The 23148-nt window shown below is 38.0% G+C and overlaps 1 protein-coding gene across 1 annotated transcript in view; it reads left to right on the top strand.

Annotated features, from left to right (window-relative positions):
* Nucleotides 1–2784: 2784 nt before the first annotated feature.
* The window catches only part of DOCK8 (dedicator of cytokinesis 8), a gene marked incomplete at its 5' end in the record, with an annotated part of 53794 nt that continues 33430 nt past the window's right edge, over nt 2785–23148 (top strand). The window contains 18 exon segments of the mRNA XM_088539841.1: nt 2785–2952; nt 4193–4405; nt 5457–5542; nt 6097–6163; nt 6522–6671; nt 7212–7292; nt 8128–8287; nt 8640–8779; nt 8899–8992; nt 10139–10301; nt 16230–16347; nt 16881–16951; nt 17288–17426; nt 18318–18419; nt 18916–19011; nt 20071–20305; nt 21264–21428; nt 22631–22806. Coding sequence (XP_088395967.1) covers nt 2785–2952; nt 4193–4405; nt 5457–5542; nt 6097–6163; nt 6522–6671; nt 7212–7292; nt 8128–8287; nt 8640–8779; nt 8899–8992; nt 10139–10301; nt 16230–16347; nt 16881–16951; nt 17288–17426; nt 18318–18419; nt 18916–19011; nt 20071–20305; nt 21264–21428; nt 22631–22806 — 2424 coding nt within the window.

Here is a 23148-nt window from a genome sequence, read left to right as displayed (position 1 = left end):
TCTCTCTTTCTCTCTTTCTTTCTTTCTTTCTTTCTTTCTTTCTTTCTTTCTTTCTTTCTTTCTTTCTTTCTTTCTCTTTCTCTGTTTCTTTCTCTTTCTTTCTTTCTTTTTCTTTCTTCAAAAACACTTTGTATTACACAACTGTTACGGTTATATTGGAAATGTGCATCTTCAGGATATGTTATATTCATTACTGAACTAAAAATATTAACATTAGTTATAGTGTTTCTAATATTGTTTTGTTCTAACTTGTTCTTTTATCATATCAAAAGAAAAATAACATGGGTGAAGAATATATTTCTATGGACTTCTTTTTCCTCTCTCTGCTGTGAAATTTTGACATAATCTAATTTCTAATGGTGTGTGAGAAAGAAACAAAGTGCTAGGAGGGAAGATCTGAAGATCGTGGGCTCCCCGCACTGACTGTCGTTTAAGGGATCTCTGCATTTGGGGTCATACACACACAGACTCACAGAGTGGTTAAGGTTGGAAGGGACCTCAGCGCAATTCAAAGCACAGGACCAAAGCCATGGTCATAGCAAGCTACTTAGTTCCCTTTAGCCGTTTATTTTATTTTACCCCATGTACTTGTTGACTGCCAAGGATGCTGTCAACCAGGGCCAGGCATGGGGGTGTCAGAGTTGCAGCCACATGTTCTGGCAGGAAAGGCCACTTCCATGCCCACCCCCTTGCCGTTGATCAGACAGAGCTTTTGCAGGCTCTTCTGCCACTTGCTCTCCATCTCCTGGTGTGGTCATGCCACGTTCAGGCAGTTGTATCAGCAGCGGTGCAACACTAGCATCCTTGCTGCTCTTTGTGGTGCCCCTTTGTCCGCTCACTGCTACCTGTGGCTTTTGCTCTGATGTCCATCCCAGGCAGCGCATTGGCTGGTGATCACAGGAGCTGATGAGCGTCTCTTGCAGTTTCAGGGACAAAGCAGTCGCTGAGGGTTATTCACTTCCTCCTGGGGAGCTGATGAAATCTGTTTAGTTCTGAGAACTGCTCCTCCGTGAGTCGCTAAAAATAAGTTAGCGAGTTAAGTCATGGTTTTGCAGGCTCCCCTCGTACAACGTTCAGAGCAGGTTTCTCCGTTAACTGTTGCCTAGAACTGTTGTTCTGAATACGCGCTTTAAGGGACTGGCATGCAGCTTTGTCTCTGCTCAGATGGAAAGCAAGGAGTAAAGTGAAGCAAGCAATAGAGCATTTCTGCTTTTAGATGCGCATGCAGAAATGGAGAAGGAGCCACAGAAATACATGTATCTAGGAAGATTATTTTTAGTGTGTTTAACTACCACATTCATTCAGGTGGGGCAAATTGGCATGCAAATTCATTACTAAGTAGATTGGCCTGAGGTCAACAACATGAGGAACCTCCATCAGGGAGCTGAACTTCTGTGGCTGTGGCCAGCAAAGCAAGTGAGTAATTAAAGAACGCAGAGAGGGAGATGGTGTAAAATATGCTGCAATTCCAGATAAAACAGTGATAGATTGTTATGTAGTGTCTCATGCTTGGAGACTGTTCTCAAAACAGATAATAGATGAAGAAAAAGAATCAAGAAGGGGAGTCAGAAAAACATAGTGCAGAAAGTTCCCACTATTTTGAGAAAGACTGACCATTAGGGAATGGCATCCTGGGTATAGCTTGTACTTCTCAAAGCCAGTGAAATCTCAGCTAATTAAAATTTTGCATTGTGGTTTATTTGCCACTGGAGCTGTGAAAAAAATAACAGCGTATTTTGGACGTTAAGGTACCTTAAAATAAACTTGTGTAGAATTTCTATCTGTCTTCGTATGTGATCAACACAATTCCAAAACAAGGTCACCTCCAAGGAGAGGTGGGTTTGTCTCTTTATGACTTCATTTTTCATTTGCAGTGAACTGGTAAACAATTAAAATGCATACAATTAAAATTAAAACACATCAGAGCATATAATTCAGTTACTCCCAAAATGTAATAAAAAGGTGTCTCCCTGATCAATAATTGCTTATCATGACATTTTTATGTAAGGCACGAAGATGTTTAGATGTTGCTTAGGAAGTGTTATGGAAAGGAAAATGAACAGAGCAGCGTACTGTAACTAAGGAGACTGGTTATAAAAAGGCTGTTACACAATTTAGAAAGTTGTAAGTTAAAGAAATAGAATTATGAATGTTCTTGGCATTTTTTTTTCAGCGTAACTGTTATTTTTTTTCCATATAACTTGAAATCGGGACTATTCTGGGAAATTTGGCAATGTTCCCAGCAGATATGGTTAAATTGTGCCATAGCTGACAGCCCTCTTTAAAAACAGGTAGTGTTTGAACAGAAAAAATTGTTGTACCTTTCTCATTCGCTATACCAGCTGAGACATGCCTTGGACCAAACAACATTTCAGACAGTAGCTGTAAACATTTTGAGAAATAATTGTAGGGGCAGAGAGCCAACAGAACAAAGGAAAAAAATAAGAAAAAGGAAAGGGGAAAAGTGTTCTGGATCAAACTTCTTCATTGAAATAATAACTGCATCTTACAGGGAGCTCGGAATTGAATTCATAGCTTGTCAGGTTTCTCTGTTGTCTCAGTTTAACAGTCTGTTCAGAAGTAATATGAAGCTTTATTTATTATTTCTTTTAAACGTAGTCTTTATATATATGATAGAGCTGCAATTGAGTGATAACACAGTTAAACATTGTGAAATATCATGTGAAAGTTCACATTTCATGTGGAAGTTGTACTGTACTACTGTTATGCAGTCATGTTCCAAGTTGTTTAAAAGTTTATTTTTTTTAATTATTTTTCCTTAATTTCTTTTTGCTCTATCCTGGTTTATTTGGGTTTCTCTGCGAAAGGAACCAAGGAAATTCAGATCTTTGTAGCCTGAAAAACAAAGGATCGCGAAAGGATTTTCACAAAACCCTTCAGAAACAAACATTTGAATCAGAGACTTTGGACTCCAATGACCCAAGCTTTCAGGTATTTTTTCTTCACTGTTGGAATAAGTTATAAAATATTACTGGCTTTTTTCATGGGAAGCTGATTTAGTGCTAAGGTCTAGAGTTTCGAGATCTCTCTAAGTGGGTATGTGTGTCTTTAAGAGGAAGTTTTGTAACCATTACTTGTAGAAAAAGGAGACCTGATCCACCTGTGATCTAAGAGATTCAATGTGGTTGTGTTTTGACCTGTTTTCTCATGGTCTGGGAAGCAGAAACACGAGGCTCAAGAGAGCAGAAAAGCAGCTCTTTGCAACAGCTGCTCTGCTAGGATTTCAAGGACATTAACTTTAAAATACAGCAGGCATAATGCTGTTTTGCCCATTCACCGGAATTTTTTGCCTCTGCATTATGTTGGCAGAGTATGGGAACTCTGTTTTTCATGACTGAAATAGCAGTCCTTCTACCATCAGTAAAAACAGGGTCAGCTCTGCTCTAGGAGGAGGTCACCATATCGTTGAGTAGTCCTCACTGCCAAATTGGTAGCTTCACATTCAGGGTTGGCCAGACCAGGGTTGAGAGGAAAAAGCCTTGCTTGACATCTTCCAGAGATGTCATATCGCAAATATGTTTGTTTGTTACCTTCATTTCTGTCCTCTGAAGCATGTAAGAGCAAACTATTAAATCCTATTCTTGATTAGTCTATTAACCCTCATAGAGCCATAAACAAGATTAAAATGAATTACGGTGGTCACTAGACCTTTGCATTTCAGATAGTCTCAGCATGCTGTAACTTGGTAATAGCTATCTTTTAAAACTTACAAAAATGGACTGCAGAGCAGGAAATACAAAGATTTCCACATAGTTCCATATAGACATCCATATAAATACCTATGTATGAGTAAGAGTGTCTGTAAAAAATCCACAGTCTTGCCTCACAAACAGGTTAAAGAAATCCAGGTGACCTAAAGGGTCTAAGAATGATTGCTAATGAATTCATTACACAAAGTATCTCTAGTATTAGTGATATGATTGGAGCATGGGGATTTCTTTGGCTGTGACCCTACAACAAACATTGTCCATTCCAAGGTGAATAAAAAAATACAGAGAAACAGAGTGGAGAACAGCACGGAAAAGTGTGGGATGTACAAGTAAGGAGTTGTCTTGCCATTATGTGCTAAATAATCTTAAAAAGATGAGCAAAGAGAACCTTGAAGATGTCCCGCTGTTCAAGACGCATTGCAGTCGGTTCACATCTGTGCTCCCTCGTCGTTTTCCAACAGGCCGGTCCCAAGCACGTGCACGTCCTTCCTGAGGAGGCTGCAAGAACCACCCTCACGTCGTCGGACTTTGACCTGCGCAGCCTGCAGCCCGACACCCGCCTGGAAAACCTGCTGCGACACGTGAGCGCTGAGGAATTCGAGAGGCAGAACGAGGAAGCGCGACGGACCAACAGGCACGCCGAGCTCCTGGCCCTCTACCCGTCCGTGGATGAGGTGAGCTCCCAAGTTTTCAGTGCACAGATGATGCTTCTGGGTGGTGCCGATGAACGGTTTGTGGTGTTCGTTTTGGTTTGTGGTAGGGTTATGAATGAATTGAACATATGAGGTATGGGCTGAAAATATTTAGCTGTATTCAGCATCGCAGTTACTATGGGTAATGGATTTTCTCGTCTCACAAATTTACAATCTAAGTGGAATTCTGAGGAAGAAAAGAATTCGGGTTTACACAGGTGGTTACTAACGTTTTTAGTTCTTCCCTGGAGAACAAAGACATAGATGTAGCTACCCTAGACTTTACAGCAGCTTTCAGTTTATGGTCAGCAGTTGTGGTAAACTGTTAACCGGAAGTTAAAAAAAAAAAAAAAAAAAAAAGTCCAGTGAAGGATAGGTTTTTTTTTTTTTCTTTTTTTTCTAGTGACAAATAGAGACTGTGTTTTTGTATTGAGATTATTGTCTCACTGTAATTTGTAGCAAAGTCAATAGATTGATGGGGGCCTCAGTGGTCAGCCCTATACATATTCCCTGAGTTGACGGTCTTGTCACAGAATGCACTGATTTGCAGTTAAGATTTGTACTAAAACTGTACTGTAGTAAAAAATGGGTTTTGTGGTCCAGATGCACATTTATTTTACATATATATATACTTATATATCTGCCCTGGATAATAACAGTGGGCTCCTAAGCCTTTCTTAAGTATGTATTATCTTAAATATATATTCATGGAGATGTACTCAGGCCTGTGATGCTGCCTTAGGCTTTGTGTGGATCAAGCCAAAATCTGTTCTTTGTGTCAGAGTCGACTGTCTTTCTTATAATGTTTGCTTGGAAAACATACCATATGAAGGTCAAAAGTATGAATCATCAGAAATATAAATCCCTCTCCCTCTGTTTGGAAAGATGAAATGCCTACAGAATAGGGGGACATGCTAGTTTTCAGCAATAGCCTAGGTATGTCATATAAAGGTTTTAGATAATTACATATATTTATACTTACTTTAATTGCCTATAAACAGAATAATTTTAATAGAATCCTCTTTAATAATAGGAAGATGCAGTGGAGATACGACCGGTGCCCGATCGCCCAAAGGAGCATCTGGGCAACCGCATTTTGGTGAAGCTGCAGACTCTCAAGTGAGTGTCTTTACATCCTCCTCGTTGAACAGGTCTCAGCAATCCATATTGACATAATCCCTATAATAGTGCAGATTTCATCTTCAACTATAAATGCATAAATGCTTTCTTGTTCTTTCTGAGTTTAATTTAGGCACAGAACACTCCTATCTGGAGCTACCAAAGTCTTTAACTAAGAAAAGAAACTGGGAAGGGAACCCAAATTATACATTCAGAACAAACTAGGCTGGTCTCTGTATGTGCTAGAATAACCGGAAGAAAAGGTGTCAAAAATGATAGAATCATTTTTATTTAATATCTGCCTTTTTAACAAAATTAGAGAATACATTGCAGACAGCTTCCCTGTTTCTCCTCTTGAAATAATATAATATAATGTGCTAATAAAAATCCTGTAAAATTGAAGAGATCTGAGATCTGTCACTAAGTATCTCTCCTTATTTTATAATAGAAATGTCAAGCAGTTCTTTTATTGTCCATTTATCTATAGCCTTTTTATTGAATAGAGTACTAAGAGTGAAATATTAATCGATGTGCTGTGTCTCTTTCCTCAACAGGTTTGATATAGAGATTGAACCTTTGTTTGCATGCATAGCTCTCTATGATATAAAAGAAAGAAAAAAGGTAAGTGTGCGCTAGGACAATGGACAATAACAACCTACAAATAATGCAGTAATAATGGTATGTTTTTCTATATGTTTTTCTGCTGAATTTCATTGCCATATGAAAACTCCATTGTGTTTAGTTTTTATCTGTTGTTTTTGTTCAGTTGGTTTGGGGTTTTGCCTCTGGAGTAAAAATCTAGAATAATTTACAGAAAAAAAGCAACTTTTGCACATGTGCAGTCTGACCCAGGATTTTTTTTTACTCAGAATTTTGCTTGTTTGCAATTTTATGTTTTGTACTTCTAGTAACTACTTTTTTCTTAATTTAAAATAATATTTGATGCATTATTGTTTTGCAATTTTTTTTTCTTTTCAAGATCTCTGAAAATTTTCATTGTGACCTGAATCCTGATTCATTAAGAGGTTTCTTGCGTTCCCATACAACCTCCATTGACTTATCTACTCAGGCAAGATCTGCAGTATTTTCTGTCACTTATCCCTCATCTGATATCTACCTAGTAATAAAGGTATGTTACAAGGCTATCTCAACACCGTTCTTCCAGCTCCTAGCTATACCTGAGTTCATGGTGTTGACCAACATAGATTTCCTGTACCTATGATTTATTCTGATAAATGTAGTAGATGTGTAGGTATTCACTACCTGTGGATGTGTGACAAACTGACAAGCCAACAAGTTATATTGACACCCTATATTCTAGGGTGATTTAGAAAATGTCAGTAGGCCATTTTCTAAATTTTGAGTTGCATTTGTAAGGCTTTTTGGCTTTATTTCAGTGAATTTGCATAGCTTTATTTAATCCTGAGCCATGAATTACCATTTCATTTGGAGTGTATGAATATTCCTGATTTCAGTAAAAATGCATAACTATCTGACTGACTGTTGTCAATGATAGAAAATCGGGAAAAGATATGTTATTGTTTACCCAATAAATACAGTTTTAAGAATTCTGTGTTATGAATTTAAGCAGACTTTTCCATGTTACTGGAAAGGGAACGTTAGGTGTTATTTTACCTTAGTAAATGTTTTACCTTATTGCTTTTTGTAGGTAGAAAAAGTTCTTCAGCAAGGAGAAATTGGGGACTGTGCAGAACCCTACATGGTTCTTAAGGAAAGTGAGACCGGGAAGGTAAGTAGCTGCCATAGTGCTTATGTTAAAGGATGCATGAACAGGAGAAAAATAGACAAAGAGCAGCCCCTTGCAGGAGAACAGAGTCCTCAGAACATTAGGAAAGTCTTCAGTCTCAAAGTCTTCAGTGAAAATCTTCATGTACGAACATGGGGAACATGCCCTCTGATTCCTGTCACTGGCAGGAGGAAATCACGAGAAGACAAGGTACACTTTTGTTATTGACCTCTTTTGGGAATCAATACTGACAAAGCCGTGAGCCAGTGCTCCAGGAAGATAGGGCTGAGCAAAGAAGAGTTAGCGCAGATATTTGTACCTCAGAGAAGTGCTGATTTCCACGGGCAAATAACATGAGGCAGTGTGTGTGTGGCCAGTTCAGCGCTGTCATCTTAAAATAACGCGAGCTCTGCTTATGGAAGTCATGGTCATTTACCTCCCTGGAGCAGACTGATAATGTTTCCTGGACTCCCACGTATCTCTCACCTTTAAAATATCACTTTCAGCAGAATATTGTTTCTGTATCTGATGAACAAAATAGCACCTAATAATATTGTAATATTTTATAGTGATTGCTCATGCTGGGCATGAGGATCACTGGGAAAAGATCTGCATTCTTCTGTCACATAAGGAAGATGTATGTGTTGAAAGAAATGAGAGGCAAATGTATAAATCAAAACAGCTATGACCCTGGCAGTAATGTAGCAGAAAAGCATGACCGATTAGGCAGGTTATTTATTCAACTGAAAATGTATTCTTTCATTGTTTTCTTTATAATGGACATGACACAAAAGAAAGGATTGTTTTAACACCCTGATTATTTTCTTCTTTATTTTAGACAAAAGAAAAGATTGAAAAACTGAAAACCCAAGCTGAGTCCTTTTGTCAGCGTCTGGGGAAGTACCGAATGCCATTTGCTTGGATTCCCATAAGCCTTACAAACTTCTTTAATGTTTCAACACTTGAACGAGAACTACCAGAAACTGAAGGTTTAAATGGTAATACTAATACTTAAACTACTCTAACTAACATAAAATGACTTTTTGTTTGTTCTGTGCATAGGAAATAAACTGTCATTCACTCTGGTATCAGTATTCTGTTATTAATATAATTTTAATATAATAATATAATATATATAAAATATATATATATATAAATATAATATATATAAAATTAATATAATTTTACATAGGCTTAAATGGAAGTAGTGTAACATGTAGGCAGTTTTAAGCTGCCCTCCCGGGTCTGTTGAAGTTCTTGGGAACTTGTGGATTTCTGATGTATTCTTGCAGTCTTATATGGAAACTGTGTAAAAGTAAGTTGATGTTTTTAATAATTTCTTTTTGAAAGGGAAAGGATCAATAAGTGACAAAAGAGCAACACTGCTACATGCAAGGAGACTCTCTGAGAGGAGTCTCAGCTCAGAGGACAATTATCCAGCATCAAACTTTAAAACAGTGTCTCTGACCCTCAATACCTTTTTTAAACAGGTAAAGGATGCTCTTTTTTTTCCTTATTACCTAAGATGTTATTCATCCATGTAGTGTGAACTGTGTTCTGTAATGGAGTATTGTTGCAGCAGTACTGACTTTAGTCTTTCTTTTGATAGGAAGGAGACAGGCTTAGCGATGAAGATCTGTTCAAATTTTTAGCCGATTTCAAAAGATCATCTGCCTTGCAGAGAAGAGTTAAGACTTTACCAGGTAAAGAATTCATTTTGGCTGGAAAAGGATGTATGAAAAGGATGTATATACCTGTCTCCACTGAATTTCTTTATAAATTCCAAAGACGAAATTTAACAACATTGCTTTCTGGGCCCATAATTTGTACTATTATGGAACCTCCCAGGTTCTCAGTATCTATGTGAAGACAGGTTTTTTATGGCTTTAGTTTTTTGAATGATTGGCAAATGAGGAGATTTATATTCTAGAATGATTTGCTTTGCTCCCTAGATCCCAGTGTATCTACTGAAACAAATTTTAATTATCATTCAAACTGTTTGAGGAGGATAATTCTAAAACCGATTTCCAAGAACCTTGCTGTTTTCCACTCTTTTTTTAAAATCCATCATATTTTAAAGAGGAGATTGAAATGTATATGCATTTCCCCTTTAATTTGGGTTAATGTTCCTAAATCCAGGAGATGTATTGAGATAGTATTTCCTCAAAAACTGGGCCAGCTGACTTTTTTTTTTTTTTTTTTTTTTTGTTTACGTATAATTCTAGCACTTCTGGACTGTAAAGAAACCTCCAAAAGCAAACAGTGCGAAGCTGTTTTGCCTTCCTGGCTGATTGCCAAAACTGATGCATCTAGGTTCTTATAAAGTGTTCCACTGATCATAATAAACATTTAAATTGAAAGTCTATTTAGGCATAGATAAATGTTATTATTATTAACTTTATAACTGCTGCCTGCTGCAAACCTGGTATTTGTGGAGGGTAGCACGTAGATAGTCAGATGATAAAGCAGAGTGGAATCAGTGTAGGGAGTGAGAAAAAACTGTATTATGACTGAACTCTGTCTTTACTTTGACTTTTTTTTTATTTTTACCTTATGGATGAGTTACATTCATGAAAGACATATCTTAATTATTTCTTCCTTCTTTCTTTCCTGTTCATCTGACTTCGCAGAAAGTAGGTGTAGAGAACTATGTAGACAGCTAGATGTGTAAGGTTATCTATACATTATTTCATGTGTCTCTCTTTAAATGCATAGTCATTCTCTAACAGCCTTCAAATTAAAGATTCAGTTCTTATTTCTGCAGTATTTCTTCATAACCTTAACTGTGTTTTCATTCTGATTTACTATACATTGATTATTTTTGATATTTTTGGTTCCTTTCTTTAAAGGAACACTTAAAGTGGAGATCTCACCAGCTCCAGAAGGCCTTGGTTATTGTCTGACACCAGAATTGTTACCAGTGAAGCCATTTCCAGAAAATCGTAATCGCCCTCACAAAGAGATTTTGGAATTCCCAGTTAGAGAAGTGTATGTTCCCCATACCACTTACAGGTAATAAATAATATTGTCCTTTACATTCCTAAGATCCATTTTCAAAACTAGCTGCGGCATAGGTACATTTTTTTTTGCAGATTTGTGGACACTAAAAATAAAATAAAAAATGTTAAAGGTGATGTAATAGGCTAATGATCTAATCTTTTTAGCCATTTTAAGGTAGGACCCCTAATGTATGTTCTCTGTTGTATTTACCAGTCCAGTTATCTTGCCCTCTGCAAAGTATTTCTAAAACATCCAGAAAAGAATTAGCAACTTTCATTGGGCTTGATACAATGAATCTCTCTTCTTTTTTCCCTTTTTTTTTTAATATTAATTCTCTAAATATTTTTAACATTCACAGTTCTGGTAGATGTCTGTCCTGGAGGGGTTCTACTGTTACTGTTACTGTTTTCCGAGTATCTAAAGAGATAATATGATGGTCTGTGCATTCTTTCACTGCGAGCCAGCCCTCTGGGCTGTGTCACACCTCTTATTAAGTCTGTTCAGTGCTGGTTGTTTCAAGAAAACCACAGTATTCAGCAGTATGGACCTAAACAATTCATGTGATTTCTTAGTGGTTTGGCACATGCAAAGGGATGAATAGCATATTATGTTTCAACATCTGTGTGTAGTACAGTATTAACAGTACCTAATAGAAGTAATAATAACTAGCTAGCAGTAATTCAAAAGGGGTTGAGATGTATCTCATGATGTGTTTAGTTACTGTACTCCTCCTCTCTCTCCCGCAAGTACAAGGGGCTTAGTACAACTTGTCAACCTGGAGATCACAGACTAACTTAATCTGGGGGGATGCTCCAGACCTTCAGGAGAAACCAGGGACTTCAGCGTGGCTGTTGGTCACACCTGGATTTGGGTCTCAGTTTTTGAGGACAGCAGGAGGATGCTGGGGATGATGGAAAAATACAGAAACGTTGGATTATTTTTTGCTGCTTTGTGACTAAGAACATGTTTGGGGCCAGAAAGAAGAGCTGCTGACAGAAATTTTTAATAAATTCCACTACTTGTGGATGCAGCCTTGCAACCCTCAGGAAATAGTAGCATATGGAGCATATGGAGCTCAGGAAAAAAATTATTGTGCTAGTGCGGTGATCTCTTGCCACAGGCCACATCTCACATGCTTTTGCCACCAAAAGCACTCACTTGGTGCACATTTAGAGCACCGTTTAGTGCTTATTTTGATGAGCACAAAGCTATAGATGTGTAATATAGGGCAATATATCTAAGTAATTAAATTGCCATGCAATTCTCCTTGCTTACTTCTATACATTGTGAATAGCATTTTGAGTCTGAGATTTAACTAATTTATGCAAAGTAACCCTCTGAACTTGAATAGAAAATTTATGAAGTATTTTATGTTGTTTTTATTCTTTTTCCTCTAGTCTGAAAAACAGAACCATTCTGTCTTCATAAAGCACTGTGCTAACATTTAATCATAACTGAGGTACTGTCATGGCCTGATAGCATTTTACAGTTGATTTAATAACTCCTAAGTTTTGATTGTAAGTCTACAAGACGGATTTATTTACAGGTGCCATAGATACCAGAAGATTTTTAAAAGGATAAAATAATCACTATCTTCTATTAATAAATTACCATGAATGCTAGGGAGAAATGATTGTATGTAGAAAATAACTGAAAGTTTCAAGTACACACACTAACTAGTTCTTGCTGGCATAATATTTCCATGTGTGTACAAAAAAATAGTTATGAAATATGTACCTACCATTTGTCTCCTGGATGTTTAGAAGAAATAAAATGTTTTTACTTTCACCCCATGTAAGAATCTTCTCAGAGAAAAAAAGGTCTTATTTTGTAAAGACCAACTTTCCCCTGTGTGAAGCAGAGAAGGAGAAGCACAATCTTCTGTTATAATCTTTAAACTTGGTACTTGTTAGTTTTTATCCTGGTGTAATACCATTATTTTAAATGATGATATTTCTGATTTATGCCTGAGAGATCAGCTAGCCTACCTCCTTCGTGCACTGTGAAATTGAGCTCTTCTTTCTGCTATGTACATGCATTTCTTAAAAAAAATAGTTCTCTGAAAAAATGTCAAAACATTCCAAGATTTATATATGTCAGTAGACTTCTGCTGTTCCTAATCGGAAAAAAACACATAACTTTAAATTAGTTTATCATTTTTATTTTCTCGTGAAATATAAATGAATATGATGCCACTCGCTGCCACTGTGAAATGTTGGTTCTGAGGAACAGTGATACGTCCCATCACTTCAGCAGTAACTCAGTTTAGTCAGGATCCAGATGTCAGCTCTTTGGGGAGGAAGTAACTGGTGTTTAAGGGATTTTTGGTGGTAGGTGGGCTTTCTCTTGCTGTTTTGTTTCATTTAATTGCAAGCCCCTTGGTGTTGTGCTCAAACTTACTATATCCTCCTTTGTCAGTTCTAGGTCTTGCCTTTGGCTTATCTCATTCTACCCTGTCCTTGACTGGTTTGGGCTAAGGGAAGGCAATTGGTACATTAATGTATATTTTTTCCCTGTTATTTTCGTCATGGCAGCATCTGCTCTGTGCCCATCATCATTTTTTTCTACATACACTACCCAAAAGATATGGAGAAGACAAAGTAGCCATATGGTCCTTCCATGTCTTTAAGAGGGTAATGGAATAAAGAACCTCTGACGCTTCCTTCCTGGGGGTGAACTGTGTGCTGTGGTGCAGGAATCTCTATTCTTGAAAACGAGGAATTTAATCTGAATATGTCCTCAGCTGGGGAGAAGAGCTGCTGGGACCTGCTCTGAGCTGGTGAAGGAGGACACCAGCAAGGGCACTGCTTTCCACGCTGTGTGTTGTTGGTGGAGGAGCTCTTACCTTGCCATTGCCTTAATTTCTGCACCAATTAACTTATTCCACCTCCCAGCAAATATCTTAGCATAAATGTCCTTCAGTAGCCCTTCTTGGGCAGGTTTACTCTCTACTGTCTGAGCATTAAGATACATTCTTAGTTTTCAGAGAAGATTTTCTAAATTTATCTGCTTTTTACTATGATAGAAATGACTTTGGCATGACAAAACACAAACCATTAAAACAAAACCCTCACAGCAGCATTCTGGACATACCTGTGCTCTCCCATCACGGTGCTTTCTGCGAAGTGTTGCTCACAACTTCCCATAAGAAACTACACTGATGGAATTAGGGCAGAGTCAGAAACATGCTACCATGGCACATGATCACCATGTAGTCACTGAGCTAAGATTCTGAGAATAAAACATGGATTTTCCTTATCTCCTAGATGAAAGCTAAGCCTTTAAAGAACTGTGTAGTTATTCCAGTCAACACTGGATCTTGTGCCCATTCCCAGTGCAGTATGAGGAAACATCTCGTGGTCATTTCCCTTTCTTCCTGCTTCAAGAGTCACCCAGTTGTGCAGGATACCCGGAGGTATGCCCCTGTTCTTCCTCAGTGCCAACAGGTTTAATACACATGTAAGCAAGGTCAGAGGAACTGCATGAACAAAACTGACTCTAGCTATGACACTTCAGTGTAGTGCTTGCTGAAAGAATGCTTCCTGGGTTGTGTTGGCAGCAGAGAGCCCTCAGTTAGCTTGTGATTTTACGTATCTTTCATCTCAAGTAACATCTAAATGTAAAATCTAGTGCTCACGGACATTTATAGAAGCTGGTGAGATCTTTTCCTGGACTGCAGATTCATGAAGCAACAAATGGGTTTTACAGCCTCACCCATATGTATTTCTTCATCTCTGACAGATGTGCTATTTATAACAATCTTCATTTATTATGTCATTCCACCAAGCATAATTCAGTGAAGGTTACTAATATATTTTTTACATTTACTTAGCCTTTTGTAATATCATCTTGTAGAAAATTGGTTGGATGGAAATTGCTTTTAAAAATGTAAGGAACAAAATGTATTAGGAAGGGATAAAAATGTTTTAGGCAGGGGGTTTACTAGTCTGAACAAACAGAATTATAAGTTTCATGCTAGTTTTTTTGCTAAGACATGTATGACTCATCTAGCATGTGGTGCTTGGTAAAGTAGCTTGGGCTCCATAACTGAAGAGAGGTGTGTTGTCAAACTGTGATCCATGGGAGTAAGTAATACCAACTCCGGTTCTTCCAGGTCTGGAAAACAAAGTGACAGGTTTGATGGCAATGTTCACTGAAGCTGCCCCTCATTTTGGTGCAGAGGTGATTTCTGTGATAAGTACAAGTCAGTTTTGTGTGTAGCTTGTGGCAGTCAGACATGTAAGGTGAGGTAAGCCCATGAGTAGTTGTTATTTTTCTTACTGGAAGCCAGAATGCTTCCACAACACCAAGTTAATTCCTTTTATCAAGAAGGCAAGAGTAGGTATCCTATATTAGACTGGGAGAACAGGGCATAAAATGGACATAATCAGGATTCTGGTCTTATGAAAATTGTGGGCTTGCTATAGATTTCACTGGAGCAGAAGTTTCAGATTTGGCTTTTAATTCTTCTAACTGGATTCTTGGACCTAGAACTTGGGAAACCTTCTAAACTCAAATACATATACCACAGGAGTTAAAGGTCCTCTCCAAGGCCAGTGATCTGTCCATGTATAAAAGCTGCATGCTTTATTTTAAAGCCTTATGCACATTCATTATGAACAATGTGTATCTAAAGTCAATTTCTAGAGTTATACGTTAAAATCTCACTTATATTTGTTCAAGTCATTGATATTACTCTTCAACGCAATCAACTAAAAAGATAGCTGTTTGGTTGCTATAATCTAGGAGTGTATGAACTTCAGTTGTTGGGTTTATTTGCAGATTTTTTTTCACCTCTCTGACAGATACCTGTGCTCTTTCAAAACATCATGCTTCATAGCTGAGATGTGAGCTGCTTTCCAGAGAGGTTCTTCCTTTTCATTATATCAAGCAAAGATATTCATTTGTCACTAGGAATAGCAGATTTAGAATTTCCGTTGCCTTATGAGTTTTGTTTGACACATTCTTTGCTTTCATATGAGACTGCTTCTGAAACTGCATCGGAAAAAAACGATACCATTAGGCAATGAAATGGCCTAATTGAATTGAGGGATTATCATAGATTCAGCGTACCTTGAAGTTTTCTTTGTTTTACAATAGAAATCTTTGAATTGAAGGTCTGGTTATTATAAGATTTATTTTGCTAGCAACTACAAAACAGACAATAGCTCTCTGATGAAAGAGTGAAAACAAAACAAAAGTCACTGAAAATCCATCAATACGTCTTCATCCAGGCTGCACTGTATAGATATATGCATGACATTCTATAGACCTAGACCAAAAGTTTGTATGTGTTTGAAGGTGTGTACATATGTGCATCTGTTGTGTGACTTGGTTGTTATGCCACCTTTTTGAGTGCAAGTCTTAGTGAAGTTTAAGGCCAGATCAACATTGTTATGTTAGAAAATAGTAAGACAACCTCTTAGCTTCCCTTTCTTCTTCTTCATTAAAGAAAAGTAGAGGTTCCCACCAGCTCAGTTCATGTAGTGATTCACTACTCAAACTGGAGATATGTTTGATGTTACCTCAGGACATACCTTAACCTGATGATGCCTGATGCTTTTGGTATAAAGAAATTATACCAAAAGTATATTCTGTTCTCACACAATAATGGCAATTGCTTTAAGCCTTTTTGCTCTGGATTTTCCCTTACCAAGAAGTCCAAGTGGCTTTTCCACATTTTCAAAGAAAAAAAAAAAAAAGAGAGACAAGAAGACTGCCTTCGCAGAGGAATCCTAAATATCCTAAAGCGTATTTTTTTTCTATGCGCCTCAGTAAGAACTAGCCTTTTCTTTATGTACTTTTGAAAGCTTTGACTATCTAGGTGGTATTTACAGAGAAGGAGAGAAATTAGCAAGATGCTAGATTTCTGAACACTTTGTTTGGAAAAGCAAGCACTTGCCATTCACCTCTTTTATTCTTCCTATTCTTTTTTTCCAGAAATCTCCTCTATGTTTATCCCCAAAGGCTGAATTTTGCTAACAGACCAGCTTCTGCAAGAAACATTACAATCAAGATCCAGTTCATGTGTGGCGAAGACCCCACCTGCGCAATGCCGGTAATGAGCACTGAACATCCCGTCCAGACGTCCGCTCTCTTGCAGCTCTGAGGAAGGCCATGAAGGCGTTCCTCACTGTCTACTTCACATCACCACAGCTTCTGGTGGGGTCTTAAGAAGGCTGTAGTCACACAGCTTTCATAAAAATAGTTTTTACACTCTACATTTTTTTTACACTTAAAAAAAACTTTTTAATTTAACATTTTAACATTTAAATAAAGATGATGTGGTAATATCTAAGATGCTTATCACTTTTTTATTCCTGTAATACTTCACTTTTAAGTTCATGGTTGTAGGAGATAAGACAAAATAGTCGCTGCCTTTAGAAAGGACTTCAGCTCCATTTGATTTGTGTTTTGCTCTGAAAGATGCATAGGGAAGATTATAGTAGTATGCCATTTGTGTTCACGTTGCTAAGGTAAAATTGAAGGGTAATTTTCAGTCTGCAGATGCTGTCTTAAAATTCATACAAGACAATGGCAATTCAATGTTTTAGCTCTGAGTTTCATTGCTGTCTTTTCTTCTTAATACAGATAATTTTTGGGAAATCTTCTGGTCCAGAATTTGTGCAAGAAATTTACACAGCTGTTACGTATCATAACAAGTAAGTACTGTAATCATTTTCTTACACTTAGACAGTTTTGAAAGTATAGAAATTGGAAATATCCAAAACATTTCAGCTGTTATCATGTGTATCTGTCCTTTTTTTCTATTCTAAATCTGTAAATAGTTAATAAAAAAGAGTATGTGTATATATATATATATATATGTATACACAAACATATTTATACACAGCTCATTTGCTTATTTTGGTTCTGAGACTGTTTTTTGGGATTTCTGTTGTGTTTATTACTACAGCACCTAAAAATCTTTTTGTGAATTTGCCTGTTGCTCAGTCTCCTACTTTCACTGGAAATGCATTTGGCATATTTTTAAACAGGTCACCCGACTTTTATGAAGAAGTGAAAATTAAACTGCCAGCAAGACTCACTGAGAAGCATCATCTACTGTTCACATTCTATCACATCAGCTGCCAGCCAAAGCAAGGAGCATCTGTAGAAACCCTTGTGGGATATACAGTAAGTTTATCAAGAATTTTGTTACATATTCCCCTTCTGTTTATATAATACATCATGATATATTCTATCACATTATAGTGTAATATATCAAGATCAGAAGAAGGTCTTAATTCATAGAAAAACACGAGCGTTCATTACACCTAAGGATTTCATAAATATAGGTATCAGTTGTGTTGATGTGAGATACTAGTCCTGTAAATTCATATTGGTATCTTTGAAGTTGATGAGTTCACCTGAAGCAGATGATGTAAAACTTGTACGTTTTTACAGAGTCAGTGCTTTATAGTATAGTACCTAGTTGTTTGTACTTCAGGAGCAGGACTTGTCATAGATTTGAATTTAATTTTCAGGTTTCTATTTAACTAATTAAGAAATCTTTCTGTGACACTTGAATACCCAGCCTCTTTCAAATTTGAATGAAAGAAAAAAAAAAGTAATAATAAATATCAGTCCAAACTTTTGATGGATTATTCTGGCCTTAATTCTGGTGGTGACAATGACCAAAAGGTTGTTATCCTAACTCTGTTGACTTGCTTCCATGCCGGAGAGATCAGTCTATTCAAGATAAGTGATTTTTCTAATAAAACCCATTGTAGGTGGTTTCTAATAAATCCTTATGATGGGATTTAGTAGGGGAAAAAAGGATATTAGATATGAAAGCTCAATGTTTGGTTTCTTCAAAAGGGATAGGTTGTAAAGTAGTATTTTTTTTTTACAGTAGCTATGGGTGAATTTAAAATGCAAAGAAATTACTTTCGAATGAGTTAGAGCAGGGAAGCTTTGATCAATATCTCATCAGTTGTTCTGTTGATGGCAAATAACAAACTAGATAAATAGCTGTGATCATATACAGCCATGAATATCACTGTGTTTTCTCTTCATTTGTTTCAGTGGCTGCCAATTCTTTTAAATGATCGCCTTCAAACTGGACGTTATATCCTTCCTGTTGCATTGGATAAGCTGCCAGCCCACTATTCAATTCACTCTCCTGAGGTAACACACAAAATCACAAATAGATAGTATTTTCTTGATGTAAAACAGAATCATCATTATTTTAAGATCTAATGATGTGGGGAGAATTCTAGAGTAAAATGTTACTGCCATTGTTTTTAATATTCTGTTATGTTAGAAAACAGAGGGTTTCAGAGGGTTTGAAATTGCACGGCATTGAAATTGAGTACCTTTAACTTCTGTTGCACTTTAGGAGTTGAAAACCGTAGAAATAACCTATCAGAAGGGGCATATTCACAGTACGCTAGGCATCCAACTGATGTCTTCTGAATTTCACCCTTCAACACCTCGTGTTCTTTCCATACAGCCTAAGAGATAAAGAAGATGCCTAGCTTTGATCCTCTATGTTGCACTGAATTTAGGTACCTAAAATAAAGTGAACAGCATGAATACTCTATAGACACCATGTGAATACACTTTGTGTTTTATTTTTAATAGAAAAATAACGATGCCATTTCTTCTTTTCTATCAATCACAGAAAGTTCCATCACAGACACCGCCTGTTAAGTGGGTTGAAGGGCACAAGGGTGTTTTTGACGTTGAAGTGCAAGCTGTTTCATCTGTTCATGCACAGGTAATGCACTAGTAGTGTCATGCAAATGTAGTTTCATTTCAAAGGGAATTCTGAGATGTAGGCTGACTTAAGAGGTTTATGAATTGGAGACATTTGAGACCACAGTGTTTTGAAAATAATTAAGAGACTTTTACCATCCTACAACTTTAAAAAGAACCTGTTACCTTCAGTGAGTCAAGCCCATTGGTTCAAATGTGCCCATGGACATTCTTAGCAGCAGGTCACCGCAGGCAGTACAGACTCTGGTGTCCTCTCAGCTCCACAGAGATCTGCTTGGACTTTGTTTGAGGGATATTGGCATGGCAAAGTGCCATTTTCTGCAGTCTGCATGTTCTGGCCTGCAAGGCTAGTTCAGATAACACTCCCACATCTGCAGTGCAATGGAGGCATCTCCTCTCCAGCAGGAGCAGGTTACACTCCCAAAGTGCTTCAGGCAACTTAGCCATCAGTGCCACATGGAGCGGGACAGAAACTTAGTGATAGTTGAGAAACATAAGATTCTGATCATTTAAAAGTGATTGGAAATTGGTGCTTTCCCCTTCCTACTGTTGCCCTAGTTTTGTTTTGTTTTGACTCTCATGATTTACTGCATCTCCTATTCATTATCCTTTTGGTTAGCCTTGAGAACCTTGTCCAAGCAGCTGGAGACCCTACGTAGAGCAGGTCTATCACCCCTTTGCAACATGCTTTTTAGGTACAAGTGGGGCATGCTCATAAGCAAATAACTGTATAGCTGGTGGTAAGACTCTTAGCAGGAAGGCTGTAAAGCTATGACATGGCAAAGTTTTGTGAGAAAGAACTGTGCTTTCCTGAAATGAAGCAATCAATTTACTGAGAGCTTTTACTTTTCTGCTTTAATCAGATTAACCAGAACCAGGCAAACACAAACAGACAGAATGTGTAGCAGCTGCTTTAAAAACTGATTTCCGGAGTTAGCCACCACTCTAATACAAGAAGGATAAAATGTTCTTCCTTCCCATCAGATGGGAGAATCAGGTTTGATTAGCAGCAGGATGAAGTATATCAACTCTGTCAACAGTGAGTGCACTGTATTTGCAGGACAATCACCTGGAGAAGTTCTTCACTCTGTGCCACTCTCTGGAGAGCCAAGTGACCTTCCCCATCCGAGTGATGGACCAGAAGATTACAGAGGCTGCACTGGAACATGAATTGAAACTCAGCATTATCTGGTTGAATTCCTCCCGCCTTGAACCTCTAGTCTTGTTTTTGCATTTGATACTAGATAAACTTTTCCAACTGGCTGTGCAGCCCATGGTCATAGCAGGCCAGACAGGTAGTTACCTTATTTTGATTATATGTAAATCTACTGTACAAGCAAGCTAGAGAAACAAACTATAGATATGTCTGCTACATTTCCAGACTCAGATTTGGTATTTAGGGTAGTCTATTTCAGAAAAAAAAGAGCTTCTGAAGATTCACTTTTGGTGCACAGCTTAATCAGGCTTAACTCAGTTCTTCCTTTTCTCCCCTTCTCAGAGTCAGGTTGGATATATGTTAAAATCTGGTGTGTTGTTTGTCTAGATATGTAAGTCAGAAACTAGGTAGAAGTTTAACTTGGGTTAGAATTTACCTGCCTTGCAAGGAAACAGGCAAAATTGCTTATTCTGGAACTGACATTGCTGACTGCACAGTACCCTCTTCACAAAGAGTATATGATACATCTTCAGGCAGATTTGGATGAGCACAGAAACAAAGAGGTCTAGTCATACAAACAAGTTTTTCACAGTTACCAAAGGTGCCAACTGCCCATCAGGTATGTTAACTCTGGAGGCAAGGCATATTCAGGGACAGTACATTATATGGTATCATTATTTCCTAGCTCATTATGGTAAACCACACTTGTCATCTCCTATAATATTTGCAGAAAAGCCTGTAAAATTATATTTACTCTGTCAGCTGGATCAATATCCCATATCTTAGTATCCTTCAAGCAGATATTTTGTAAAAAAGGTTAGAAGGAAGTGGTCAGTAACAGTTGGGGCCTCTTTCTCCGTAGCTGCAAGTGGTAGATTATCATTGAGTGATAGGGTCAAAGCCAGTCACTATATTGAAGAGCTATACTGGCTTACCTTGGGTTTGGTCTGATATAACAATTCCTGTCTAGAACTGTGAATTTGTTAAGGGCTGCGTAAAAGCATCTATGAGTTAGTTCATGTCGGTACAAGGAGTGCCCTGACCTAATTATGTTGCACATGCGCTGTGGAGACTAATGCTCACGTTTTGTTTCTCAGCCAACTTCTCACAGTTTGCCTTCGAGTCTGTGGTTGCGATAGTGAACAGCCTCCACAACAGCAAAGGCCTGAGCAAAGATCAGCATGGGAGGAGCTGCCTCCTGGCATCCTATGTCTACTATATATTTCGCCTGCCAGACCCTCAAAGAGAAGTACCCAAACTAGGTAATATCAGGATAATGGTTGCAAAAGACTTTTTTTCCTCCAGTACTTTCTTAGACTGAAGGAGATGGCTTTAGACCCTAGTGTAGCTACTCAGTATGGTGCTTCAGAGGAGAGGGATTAGGGAATTATCCTATAAAACAATAATACAAAACTTTGGAGTCCCAAGCTGCATGCTTTTCCTGCACAGCACTTTTCCACACATCTTCTTGCCAAGGATCTCAATGCAGAACAACAAGAACTTTTGCCTATGATCTCGGTCTCATAGCACTTTACTTAAGATGTAAAGTTCTCACAGTACAGGTGAAAGTGACCTGTGGTTATGTAGAATATTGTAGCATTATGGAGATGAAAATGAGACATCTCCTGAATCAGCATCTCTTAAGAGAAATTTCCTCTAGAAATTAAAATGGTCTTAAGATGCCCATTTCTCACTGGTCTGCACATTAGCAAACTTTTCTTTGCAAAGTGACCTACCACCAAGTGGCATAGGAGCAAGCTCTGCCAATTTCTCCATTGCTTTAGGGAAGCCATTAGAGAATGAAATCCTGTTGCAGCTCATAGTCCTAAACTCTGAGGAGATTTTACAGGTGCTTAAGTCTAAGAATTTGTATGATCCTGCCTTAGATGCGTTACCACCAAGCACCTGTGCTATAGCCGTGCTAACCAATGTTCTGAAGGCTTTTCTCTCTTTCAAATATTCAATATGTTTCCTTGAAGAACATTTAGGTTGGTATTAGGGTTTGCAGAAATCTGTGAGTTTGCCTACACTTGAAAATAGTTTATCCTGGAAAAACACTGTGCATGGGGAAGTTGGAAACTAGGTAAACAGTTAATGATATTCCTGCTGATAGCTGTCCCACCTTCTCTGTCTTCCTTGAAGGTGATGTTGGAGTTTTGTGTTTAGGCATGTGAGTCTTTTCTTAATTAATAACAAATGAAAAAGAGCTGATGAAAGAAAGAACTGTTGTCACAGTTCTGCAGCTTAGATAGCCTTCTTCATTTTTTAGTACTATATGTGTAATTACCCCGTGGAATCCTAAAACTTATGCTATTCAATGCCTATGAAAATTTTTAAGGAAGCAACTGGTGAGAGTTTCAGGAGCTCCATGCTGCTGCAGCAGCACCGAGCCAGCTGTGCTGGATGTGATGTGTGTCTCAATGATGTCTCCTTAATCTCAGTTTGAACATCTCCCCGTGGGCAGGTGCGGGCAGTGGTGCCGGTTTGACAGAGTCCCGATATTACACCTTTGGCCGCACTTCCGCGGTGTCCGTTGGGAATAAGCTCCTGCAGAGCCGGGTGATAAGCTGCAGCAATCCGGACATCACTGTGACCCAGACTGCCCCTGATGAGGAGGTCAAAAATATCATGTCGTCCAAGGTAAGAGGGTTCAAGTATCTGAAGAAGTTTATGGCCCCATACCTGGCTAAGAATCTAAATCTGTTATTGGATTTGCCTCATGTAAACACATTGCAGGAGAAGCATTTGCTGTGTATCTGGTTTGGCATGTGCACATCTTAAATCCCTTTGCTAAATTCTGTTACCTGTCATCAGTGCAGTCAGTAAGAGATAAGGACTCCCTGCTTGTAGTTTAGATGTTCCACAAAGGGATTTGTTTTTTCTAGGTCCCTTGTATTACTTGTCTTCCTGTGGTTTGGATTCTGCTCATACTAGATCCTAGAGTGTCCAGCAGAGTTAATTTAGCTGTCATGGAGTTAGTGT

This window comes from Tinamus guttatus, unplaced genomic scaffold (genome assembly GCF_059628265.1).
Source record: "Tinamus guttatus ecotype Peru unplaced genomic scaffold, ASM5962826v1 Tinamus_guttatus_pri_ptg000050l, whole genome shotgun sequence".
NCBI lineage: Eukaryota > Metazoa > Chordata > Aves > Tinamiformes > Tinamidae > Tinamus > Tinamus guttatus.
The sequence above is the reverse complement of the archived record's forward strand: the minus strand, read 5'-3'. Positions and strand labels throughout refer to the sequence as shown.